Source organism: Hyposmocoma kahamanoa, unplaced genomic scaffold (assembly GCF_003589595.1).
Source record: "Hyposmocoma kahamanoa isolate Upper Pololo Valley unplaced genomic scaffold, ASM358959v1 211, whole genome shotgun sequence".
Taxonomy (NCBI): Eukaryota; Metazoa; Arthropoda; class Insecta; order Lepidoptera; family Cosmopterigidae; genus Hyposmocoma; species Hyposmocoma kahamanoa.
The window spans coordinates 2,520,165-2,532,752 of record NW_020653732.1 but is presented as its reverse complement, the minus strand read 5'-3'; the positions used below and the strand labels follow the sequence as shown (position 1 = coordinate 2,532,752).

Genomic DNA, 12,588 nt, shown 5'->3' with positions numbered 1-12,588 from the left:
ACCCCTGAGCCCAGGGAGACTCAGGGGTTATGTGGGGACTCTCCCTCCAGACTGGAGGGCCTACCCCACTAAAACCCCCCCGGGTTTCCCTCTCGCCGGTTGAGTCGGCGCCGTGGGATCGGTGAACATTCACCACGACGCCGCCGCCCGGCCGCTCTAGCTTGCGCCAGGGCTCCCGCGCCACATACGTACGGGGAGAAGGCGCAGGCAGTTCGCTGCTCGCCTGATCCCCTAGTGAGGCCAGCGGGCTCTGGACAGGGACTCCGGAGCCTGCATTGCACGGCCTCACTCGTCTGGGGGGCGGGTCGGAGGACAACCGACTCGCCCCTCCGTTGGCGCGGGAGCCCTGGCGTAAGCTAGGGCGGCCGGGCGGCGTCGTGGTGAATGTTCACCGATCCCACGGCGCCGACTCAACCGGCGAGAGGGAAACCCGGGGGGGTTTTAGTGGGATAGGCTCTCCAGTCTGGAGGGAGAGTCCCCACATAGCCCCTGAGTCTCCCTGGAATCAGGGGTATCCATAAAGATTTCCCCACCGTCAAAAAAAAAAATGGCAGTGACTCATCATTTCACCGAACGATACGTAATCTTTTACGTATAGCGTGTTGTTATAATTTATTAATTATGTACATTGACTTACAAACAAATGGACGACGGGTCTAATACAAAAACCACGAAAAAAATGTCCCAAGTCAACCTATTCGAAATTTAAATTGTATTGTCATCGCAGTATCGCGCTGTCAGTAGAACAAATGAAGACTAAAGCGGAGTTTGGCGCTCTGTATACGATTTTAGCGCCTTACAAGTGCGGACACTTTTTAGTGCGGACCCGACGTCCATATAATTGTAAGTCAATGATTATGTACGATAATTAGGGAAGTTGACTGAAAAAGTTTATTTTTAGAACACCGCCGTATATTTGCCTGCATAACGGTATTTTACAGAATATATCATTCCACCCCTATGGAGTGGAATTCCCTGCCTGCAGACTTGTTCCCTGAACGATATAACTAGGGCCTTTTCAAGGCGAGAGTGAATAGGCATTACTTAGGTGTTCATGCTCCATCGTCGACTTAATCATCGCTTTCCATCAGGTGAAATGAAGGTCAGAGGAATGTTGAAATAATAATAGAGTGGTAAATATTTCTCACAGAAATCCAAATTTATTTATTTTTTATTGCACACAAATCTATTCACAGGCGATACATGACAAGCTCAGATTAGAAACAGATAGAATCAGAGTTCATAAATAATTAAAATGCACAATAGCGTTCTTTTTTCGATGTTGAAAATACTTGCTTTGCTCGGATTGAAGATGGCACGAAGAGATTTCTAGGATTGCCTGATAATAATTTGCGGTCAAAATATATTTTTGCAATTTTTCAATATGGCCGCCTTTAAACAGCTATTTCTCCTTGTTTTAAAAGTCGCATAAAGCAGCGAGACCGTAATCCAAGGATCAGCGGAGGGCAAAGCCCGGCCGTCATCTTACGTAAGTACTAGTACATGGGGGCTCAATTACGAGTAGCTACAAGATCTCAAAATTTCTTAATAATGTAAAGCATACTTCCCGATGTAGTGGAAATGAGATATTTATAGAGTTGTTGTATCTCGACCCTTTCTGTGTTAAATTCCTTTATCTAGGAAGCTTATATTAAATAGGACAGAAGCATTTTAAGGAAAAAAGACAAGTCAGACAATCACAATACCTTTCTGTTCTCAAACTAGGGAATTTCCAGTACTATCAGTACCAGTATAACGATAATTCTGAGGGCAATAACCAGAATACCCAGACCAGAACTAACTTAAAAATGTTTGTTTTCTGAATTGGCCCAAATCGGGAACCGTATATAATAAAATAAATATATAACAATGTCAAAGTAATAAGATGCAGATGGAGACTCTGACGTGAAATTGCGGACTAATTGCTTGAAAGCTAGCGTATTCAACGCCTTTTGAATATGGAGGGACAGAGCGTTTCAGAGTCGTAATGCCTGAAGAGCGAATGAGTGCGAAACAAAACCAATACGGTGAGAAATAATTAAAACGATATAATTTGCTGTCTAAGCGATGATGAAGCGATTTTACGACGCACCCAAATATTGAAACTTACATTTGAAATAACATAATAATAATAATAAACGGACATACTTATAGCCACGCACTAGGAAAACTCTGTGTCGCGGGTGTCATGGACACATACATAGACAACCATAAATTACGTCCAAACTCACGAGAGAAATAAATGTAGGCCATATACTACACTACCATCATTATATATATATACGAAATTTGTGTCTTTGTACGAAAACACACATATTTGTTTAAGAAAGCCTGTGATGTCAATACTAGAGTCTACAGAAACCCGAATAGACTTGTACTTGACACTATTCCCATGACTGCTAAATACAGTAAAAGATGTTTAATATAGTTTGTTGACATATATAATAAAATACTACTTGAGATTAAACTATGATACTTAATTTTATTTAAGACAAAGCTGTACAAGTGGTTAAATAAAAATAATTTTTATGCCCTAAACCATTGACTTACAAATAAATGGACGACGGGTCTAATACAAAAACCACGAAAAATGTGTCCCAAGTTAACCTATTTAAACGTAGTGACATGTAAAGGAATATGAAAAAGCTAAAACGTTGAATTTAAATTGTAATGTCATCGCAGTACTGTCTAATTTTGCTTGCTTCGCTGTCAGTCGAACAGACGAAGACTAAAGCGTGAATGACGCTCTGTATACGATTTTAACGCCCTATAAGTTCGGACACTTTTTAGCGCGGACCCGACGTCCATATAATTGTAGGTCAATGCCCTAAACGAAGTATTTGACAGCAAATGAGATGTAAGATTTTATCTTGAAGATTATCATTCTTGACCAAACAAACTTGTAATATCACATTTTTTTTATTATTGTGTTGTGGTAGTCTGATTGACATTCTATAACTAGACACGTGCGTGCTATTTAATATATGCGAAACATGTTTGTACTGCACCGTCTCTTGTAATATCTTCTGTTATACCATGTTTGAAGGGAATAAACTAAATTATTATTTTAATTAATACAAAGAAAAAACACTCAGAAAAAAATTCTTCGATTCGGCCGGACTCGAACCGACGTCTTCTAGTATACCGTGGCAGACGCTATACCAACTAAGCCACGGAACGAACCAGCGGACCTCACGAATTTTTCTATGTGCTTGTTGTCGTGTCTTTGTATTTGCTTTTACAACGACTTTTTAGTCGTAGCGCCATCTATGAAAAATCTATGAAAGTTTTATCACCCAGTTAGATACCTTTACCGCTACCAGCCCTGGCGAGAGATGTCGCTATTTACTGTGTGCGATCTTTGTATTAATAATTATAACAAATTAGTGGCGTAATCTCACAAAAAATAATTAAATATCAATTCAATAACTAAATTAACAATAAATAACAATAAATTTATTATTACTTGGTACTTGGTGTAACGGGCTGGTGTCCGCAACTCGACGACAAGGCGCCTATTTTGCGTGTGGCAATTTATTATTATTATTATAAATATTTCTCCTGGCCTGGGAATCGAACCTGGGACCTCTGCGTGGCAGTCCAGCATGGCAACCGTTCGGCCACCGAGGCAGTTAAAATATGGACGGGACAAACAAGTCGTGCGCCTGGTGGTAGGCGACACGCCTATCCATAACAGTGCCACTTTGAGCTTTTAATTGCAAAGATCTTAGGGGCACTGCCACTGTGCCAGTCACCCTGACACATGGTAGTAAAATATCATCGTGATATTCAATAACAAGTTAAAAATTACAATTATTACATCGACGTCTCTAGTCAGCCGCTGGTAGCCGTAAGATACCTGGTTGAGTGAAGAAATAGATTTCTCACAGATGTCGCTACTACGCACATAGAGCTTTAAATCACAAAGATCTGAGGGGCACTGCCACTGCGCCCATCATCCTGAGACATAAGTTGACAAGTCCCATGTGCCTGTAATATCACTTGATCGTTTGTTTTCTTACCCTTCCAAACCTGAATGCAGTAAGTATCAGTGAGACGTGATCGCTCACCATGTGCTTCATGAATGTTCTAAGTCAGCCAAAAGTACAGGGAAAGGGCTATGCTCGAAGTTTTACTGCGAGGTTATGTCAGAAATGAGGATATCCGCGAAAAAAAAATCGACATAGCTCGAAGGATTGCAAAATTTAAGCGTGAAACATGCAGAAACGGGGTCGGGCTCCACGCGCGGGCGCACGAGTGAATTGCCGTCCATTAGCATACATGGAATTAGACCCGCCGTGTTCCCGCCCCGACCCGACACGCGCCCGATCCGCACCATAATATAGTACACAGTATGTTTCGCGCTTTAGATGGCAGTGGGCGGGGCACATTGTTCGCAGAATATATAGCCACTAGAGCTAAACAGATCTTAAGTGGCAACCGTGTACCGGAAGACATAGTGTGGGAAGACCACCCACAAGGTGGATCGATGATGTTGTGAATCTTCTTGTAACATTTAATAGATAGAGAGAGGCATTGCTAATTATATGGGCCAGACATAGTAGAGGTAAAGACGAGAAAATACAGACAATATAGTCTGTCTCTTTTGAAGACGTAGGTAGTAAAATGACATTTGCAGGGTTGCCAGTTTTAAAAGTTTAAATAGCCGTTGTAGTCTTTGTCGTTAGATTATGCAAGAATGTAATTGTTAGCGACGCGTTCTCTGTTTAAAATAATATAATGTTAATTTTAGAAAATAAGTTATATTTAGATTGTGTAACGGGGTTCTGGAGGACGTGGCAAAGGCTCGTTTCGTCAGTGAAGGAAAACGCACTTAATAAACAAATAAGCGGTACTTTGAAAGAAAGAAAGAAAGAAAGAAAAATAATTTATTTGGCAACATGTTACAATGAATAATACAAAACAAACACAATCATACATTATATGTTACCAAAACGGTCACCACTCAGCTTTGTGTAATGAGACGGTGAAGAACGCCTCATTACGCTGGTTTTCAGTGGCACCATAAATGGACAAAAAGAAAGATGGCGCCTCGTCCAAGCAGGCGGTAAGATAAAAATAAAACAAAAAAGAAATATAAAGATTAGGTATAAAACTTAATTACAAATATAAATCAAAACTAAACTAAAATATTAAACAAAACCATAAACTAATCCTGACATAGATACATAATAATAAAAATGAAATAAATACCAAAAATGTGATTATAATGTAGTGTAAGTGAGGTGAGTATACGTAGTGTAAGTGAGGTGAGTATACGTAGTGTAAGTGAGGTGATTAGTGTTAACACATTGTACAAATTGGCTCTGATCACTTTTTAAGAACTTTGCAAGCAATGCATGACTACCTTATGTAATGAGATTATAATTGAGTTGATAATAAAAACTTCTTATAGGCTAATTTAAAAGAGGCAACAGATTTGGAATTTCGTATTGGTGGTGGTATATCGTTCCAACATTTTGTGGCAGCAAATCGGAAACTGCCACGAAAGGCAGTCGTGCGGTGGGAAGGACACATAAGACGAACTGCAAATCGCACTTTCTGTTGAGAAATCGTAAGCTTTTCGTAGAGGTACTTTGTTGGTGGCAGTACACAAAAGGCGTAACGGGAGATCCGGTATATGCTCGTACATAGTCCGCACGCAGTAAATATCCAATATGGTCCGGAGTGTGCCTTACACACATTGAATTCAGAATCAACAATACATTCTTTGCTAAGCTACTTACAGTGCCGAGGGAAAATCTTAATATCGCGTTTTAGAAATATAATGCGTATTCATTCCGAATCCGAGGTTATACAAATCTAAAAAACTCGGACCCACTTCTGATGTCGTGTGTGTCTCGTCTGTGAAAATACGAGTATCGCTTGTACACTTAGGGATCGCTTGTACACCTAGGGATCGCGTGTACACCTAGGGATCGCTTGTACACCTAGAGATAAAATGATCCCTGTAACATTTCGGGGCTTCCGTGGAGGTGTAGTGCATCGGGGATGTTTGCCGAGGCTCAGATGGACGGTTTCATGGCCATCGTGAGGAAAAGGTGTGCATCTGCGCTAAGGCGCCTCCGTGATAGCTCCAACGGCATCCTGTGTGTGTTTAAAGATCGGTGGGACTCGCCACTCCTGCGTAGGTGGATAGAGCTCCACACTATCTTAAATGTATAAGTAGTCTTTTAAATAATATTAATACTAACACTAGTTCTTAAGTCGTTTGGTTTACTAACTCTATATGGATTTTATCTGAAATAAATATTTGAATTGAATTGAATTGAAATTTCGGACCATCATTTCTCGGACTCGGAACTGGTACGAGTCGGACGTAGGTCGCAAACGCTCTAACAGCAATGTTTTGCAAAAAAAAAGTCTAGATTGTTAATGTTATGACGTTCTAACGACGTTCCGGTTTTGAAGAAAAAGGTGGTGGTGAAATTACAGACATATGGGACTTGTCATCTAATGTATCAGAGTGATGGACGTAGTAGCAATGCCGCCCAGATCATTGCTTTTTAAAGCTCGATGTGAGTGGCACAACAACTGCTATGGACAGGCGTGTCGCTTACCACCAGGCGCACGTCTCGTTCAACTGATGTTGTTCTGACGTTGGTGTTCGCAAATCTGGATACATAACATGATTACGGTGATTACTACTATTATATCAAAAATATATTACAAAATACAGTAAATTCCAGAATTTCTGAGCGCTATATCAATTCCCAGAAGTTCAGTTAAAAATACTCTCTCTACCCATTTCGTAGAATATCCATTTATCTCCACGAGGCTGTTTCTACCCGTGAACAGATGCCCGAGTGAAAATTTGTAATAATTCAAACTTAACTACAGAGTTTGCGTTAGGATTTTTATTTAAATCTTAATATGTTTATGAGGTTTAAATTATGCGATAGTTAAGTTTCTATGGTTAAAAACTTGCACTAAGGCCCCCAGGGCTTTGTCACTCGCTATGCGATAAATGCCTGCCGCTGAGTATATCGCCGACAGTGCATGCGCTCAAATAAGTCTTTTATTTACATTACAATCCTTGTACGTCCCCAGAATTCGGTTCCGCATGACTGCACACCGCAGGCAACGTTATTCATTATATTAGTCAGATTTAGTAAGCTATTACAGCGTAGGTGTTTTCGATTTTGTATGCGAGTGACGTATCTGTTACGTAGTAACTGTTAAGTAATCTATGCTAAGATATTCATAAATAAACGCGCACATTTACAAAGGAAAGTACTGCAATATCTCAGGGTGACAGACGCACTAGCAGGGCCCATCAGATCCTTGTGATTAAAAGCTCTGAGTGGCATTGCTTAGCTATGGACAGGTGTGTCGCTTACCTCCAGGCGCACGACTGTTCGTCCCGTCACTTGACATCATAAAAAGCAGCATCCCAAAAAGCTTCTCAAATAGATATTATGAATATATTTCATTTGAATTTCGACATCATTCATGCTGTAGTCATGTAAAACTAAAGCTGCGTTCCCACGTTGACGTGAGTTTAATGTGTCTAGGCTTGTTTAAGTGGAGTTGTTCACATACAGCACAACACGTTTAAATTAATTAACTGCCTCTGTGGCCGAACGGTTATCAAGCTGGTCTGCCACACCGAGGTCCCGGGTTCGATCCCCGGGCCGGGAGAAATATTTGTATGGCCTATATTTATTTATATGTATGTCCATGGCACCCGCGATGCAGGGTTTCCCTAGTGCGGGGCTAAAAAAATGGTCACGATCCAGTGAGACATGACTGTCGTTCAACGATAAAAAAAAATCCACAACAGTGACAACAGACAGTCGAGAAACAGAAGCGACAATCGTCCAACAATAAATAAAAATTCACGACATAATGGAAATCCGCCCTAAGAGAATAAGTAACATTTTAATTGCGGACGTAGCGAATACTTATAAAAGCCATTTGACAATATTTTTTATTACTGTATGAAGTTTGCTGTTACATAATATTGGTAGCTCAGTAAGCTTTATATTTCAATTTTAATTTGAGCTCTGTGTCACTTATCATAAGATAGCTTTTATACGTCGATTTCAATATCTAGCTGTATTAATAGAAAGCGTCAAAGAGAAAAGTGTTTTTAATTTTAAACTCGAAGTCGTCCTTTGAAGCGGCTCGAGTGGTGTCGAAAGGGCTATGTGACGTCACGTCAATAGACCGCTGGCGTAGAGCATTTACGGGTAGAACGTCACACATTTTCACATTTTCATTACACCCTAACTCACGAGAGAAATTAATGTAGACCATACAAATATTTCTTCCGACACGGGATTTGAACCCGGGACCTCTGCGTGGCAGCTCAACATAGTAACCATTCGGCAACGGAGGCAGATATTGTTTTAAGGCGAGTCATCGGAGAAGCAGACAAAACTGGTTTCCTTGGTCAAATTGTCTAGGTATTTGTCAGACAACCTTGACAACCTGGTTGTAGAGGGTAAGGTGGAGGGAAAAAGACTCCGCGGTCGACCGCCTAACCGATGATGGAGGGACCAAGTGACCGCCCTCACTGGCTTCCCTATAACAACTGCCCTGAAAGAGACCGAAGACAGAAATCCAGATGGAGGAAAATCGTCCAGTCTCGAAAACCTTTCGAAGACCCGACCTTCAGCAATGAAGATAACGACTAAGAAGAAGGATATATCGAAGGATAGGTCTAAGAATGACAGGATGTACTTTACCCGATCATATAAAATCCCGAAAACAGGCTCAAATAAAACGTAAAACAAATTACATAAGAATAAAATATCTAATTTTGCACATATGGAGACATTTCCCTTTAAATACTACAGAGAACTTGCTATATTTTGGTTTTTCAACTGAAGCCCTATAGTATTAAAAATTCACATTTATTCCAAAATTTCAAAATTGCCGAGCAATTTAACGACACGCAGCGCCGTTCGCTGCCCCGTCAGTCGCCATCGGGCGCTTGTCAACGTCCGATCTGTGTCAAAATTTCTCCGCCCGAAATTGCGGGACGCGTGGGGCAGGCTCGCTTTCAAATACCTCGCCTTAATTCATTTTTACATGTGTTAATGTTGTTTTCTTAATGAATACTGGAATTTTATTATAGATTAAATTATGTAGATATACATTAACAAACTTACCCCGTCAGGACTTTGTTTCTTCACTTCACAAAACTGTTTCAGTACATCTTGTAGCTTTTTCGTTGAATCTGAAAATTGATAAAACATTTAAATACAGGCTGTGTTTATAACAAGTCTTCTGGCTGAGAATCAGAAATATATTAATTTATAATTAATAAAAATTATATGCTAGACAACGACAACAATTAACTACTTTTATATATAATACATATGTAAGAATAAAACTAGTGTTGTAAAAAACTCTGGGAGTACTAGGACTCGACTCCAATTAATAAGACTAGACTTATAAAGACAGAGACTCCACTGATCAACGTATTACGAGCCTATCGAGTTTCCGAATAGACCGAGTTCGACATTAGTGCTCGAGTCTATTTATGATGCGCCGAGCGGTGTTGTGAGGTGGTGTGTTAAACTGTAATATAATTAAGTAATAATATCTTCCTTTTTTAAATTAATTATTGGGTCATAGTGTTTGTTCTGTAAAACTGAATCCTGCTTGTCGTACTCGAAACTTAGTAGAGTAGAAGTCGCTTGTTCGCTGTTGGGTTTACGACTCGAGTTCTTTGTGGACTCGAGTCCGTGCCCCGATGACTCGCGTTCAACTCGACTCGGTAGGTAAGTGTTTTAGGCCACCCAGCCGTGAAAAATAGATTCAAGTTTATAAATGTAGACTCCCGAACTCGAGTTTTTTACTAGACTAAATAAAACTGTAAGGGATAGAAATACCCTCGTAACCAATTTGGTCAGAAATCATTTGCTAATTGACCTATTCATTCTTCATTATCAATTCATTCAGATGGCGGTGAAATAATATCGTCAGTTGATTGCAATAAATTTGTTTATCCGCTTTACACAGTAATTAGTTCAAAAGTATAAACGATGGATCCGATTAAAACGGATTTTAAAGGTCACGCGGCAAATTTACTGATAGCGGCGGCACTTCTTCACTTTCCAAATAACTCAAACAAAAGCTCCTTTTTTACAATGCGCTCGTTTATAAAGCATTGACCGTCAACTTCACTCCGTATTTTATTAATTATGGCAACCCTGCCAATAACTATCGTATCATAGGACCACTTCAGATGACTGATTAAACGAATAGCTACAAACTACACCAGCGCCACCCTCTCCGTGACTTTTTTATTCTAATGTAAGTGTGCATTTGACCTCCATCTCACCTCATGGAAAGTGACGATGAGGTCGACGATGGAGCATGCACACCTAAACAATGCCTATTCACTCTCGCCTTGAAAAGGTCCTAGTTGTAATGTTCAGGGAACAAGTCTGCAGGCAGGGAATTCCACTCCATAGCCGTTCGCCATATAAATGTGAAAGCGTAACGCTTCGTGCGAATCTTTGGAATATCCACAACATATGGGTGGAATCCCAGCCTACGCCTAGTCCCCCGATGATGGAAAGGGGAAGGCGGAATTAAATCGTATAATTCCATCGCACACTCTCCGTGATATATCCCGTAAAATACCGATAAGTAGGCAACTTTACGGCAGTGTTCAAGGCTCTGCAGTTTTGCCTCTACTAATTCCGAGTCACCTGTAAGCCTCTTGGCGCGCTTGTCAATTGAATCCAAGGTGGGCAGTTGATATGTAGCAGAGCCATCCCAAAGGTGGCAGCAATACTCCTTACACGACCGAATTTGTGCTTGATACAGCTGAAGCAACTGTCCCTGTGTGAAGTAACGCCTCACCCTGGAAAGGATGCCGAGCCTCCTGGCTGCATTTTTGGCCATGGATTCAATGTTTTGATTCAATGACCTGCCCAATTTGAGCTGTCAAACAGACGTAACATTTGTTAACAAAGAAACCATGATAGAGACTAGTTAATATGATTCGTACAAAGGCTAGTTATTGTTAATATATATTTATTACACATTAAGTTAAAATATACAGGTAAGATACAATAAAAGCTTAAATACTAGAAGCTAAAACTAGGATTTAATTATATGAATAAAATTGGATCACCGCGGCAAAGAGACCAAGATGCTGGCATCGTTCCATCTTTATATGGCTATGCTAATGCGTTTCCCAGACAGCCGATTCATTTTTTGGATACAATTTTATACAGCCTTGTAAATAAATGGTTTCTCTAATAATCAGAAAACATAATACAAGCTAAGCAGCTAAGATCTATTCCTTAGTAAACCACATTACGTACACAATAAGGTTCAATTTAAATTGCGGCGAAACGGAATGGAAGCAAATTTTTGAAGCGATATTGTACATAGCGTAAAGAACTTTATGATCAATTGTGCAACGTACAAATTAGATACGAGCCAAAAATCAAGTCGCGCATCTTCCGCTGAATTCTCGCGCATTCACGAGAATTCCACGGCTGCCGTCGGCGGCACGTGGCCATTATGCGGGAAGTGGCGCGAAGGCAGGCGTAATGTGATTTCACACATCGACGAAATACTATAGCCGCAGTCGCGAGAAAGCTCGCGTATTCCAGTATTCCAGTATTCGCGTATACTAAACCAAATTCTGTTACATTACGTTTGAATTGATAACTCTTTCCCACATATATATTATTATTAAATTTGGGGCGCACGAACGTGCGGCAACAATCGACGTACTTTACGCCGATTGGCAAAGCCTTTCACCACGATCATACGATAAGAAAAATCAAATTACCCATTACATCTCTTATATATCAAAGTCAGGGGTTCGGAGTGAAGTGTGACAACCCTACTTGGTACAGATTCCGCTCTCTCACAGTGGCCTAACCTATTTATGTTTCACCTCTCTGCCTCGGAAAGGCTTTCTTTCTCATTAGAAATCTGCACGCAAAAGCATTTTTTGCACGCAAGCGTGGAAAAGGTTTTTGAAATTCGAACTTGACGATGGACTGTGGTGCATCTAACTTTTTCTTTCGGTGAAAAAAAAAGATAATGACACGTTTAACTACGCAATTTGTCGTACATTAATTATTTATGTAATATAAATCCGTTGGTACATTTTATTCTTAATAATATTGACATTAAATTGACAATGAGAACTAATTGTGTATATTAAATTATTTTAATTCGTCGAAGAACTAAAATAATTTCAATTTCATTTTTAATCACTTAATTACACAAAATAGAAGTACAAGCAAGAATAATTGATGAGGTGTAAATTCAAAACTTTTTCTTTTAATTTAAAAAGCGAATATTTTATAGTTCAATTGTTTTTCTTTCATCTACCATTTTCGTCGCTGTAGTGAGATGAGAAGTTGTGTGTTTCGCTCGGCAGCAAAGTTGTTTTGCGTCTCGTGCCTTGAAACCCTCGCTACGCTCAGGAATCTATTTTTAATTGCATAATAAATAACTATTTATTATTTAATGTCATGATGTTCTTTATTATCATAATATTTATCTAAATATATTTGAGAGAATACACCTATAATTTGGTTTTGTTATTTATGCTAAGAATTAGTTTCTTCTCACTCACGGAAA

At 39.8% G+C, this 12,588-nt stretch overlaps 1 protein-coding gene across 1 annotated transcript in view; it reads right to left on the bottom strand.

The window, feature by feature from the left end:
• The window catches only part of LOC113227524 (diacylglycerol kinase 1-like), a 105,000-nt gene extending 93,490 nt beyond the window's left edge, over window positions 1-11,510 (bottom strand). Inside the window, exons 1-2 of the mRNA XM_026460461.1 lie at window positions 11,414-11,510; window positions 9,138-9,205 (exon numbers count right to left, since the gene is read on the bottom strand). Coding sequence (XP_026316246.1) covers window positions 9,138-9,205; window positions 11,414-11,510 — 165 coding nt within the window. The remainder of the gene's footprint in view (window positions 1-9,137; window positions 9,206-11,413) is intronic.
• Window positions 11,511-12,588: the final 1,078 nt, after the last annotated feature.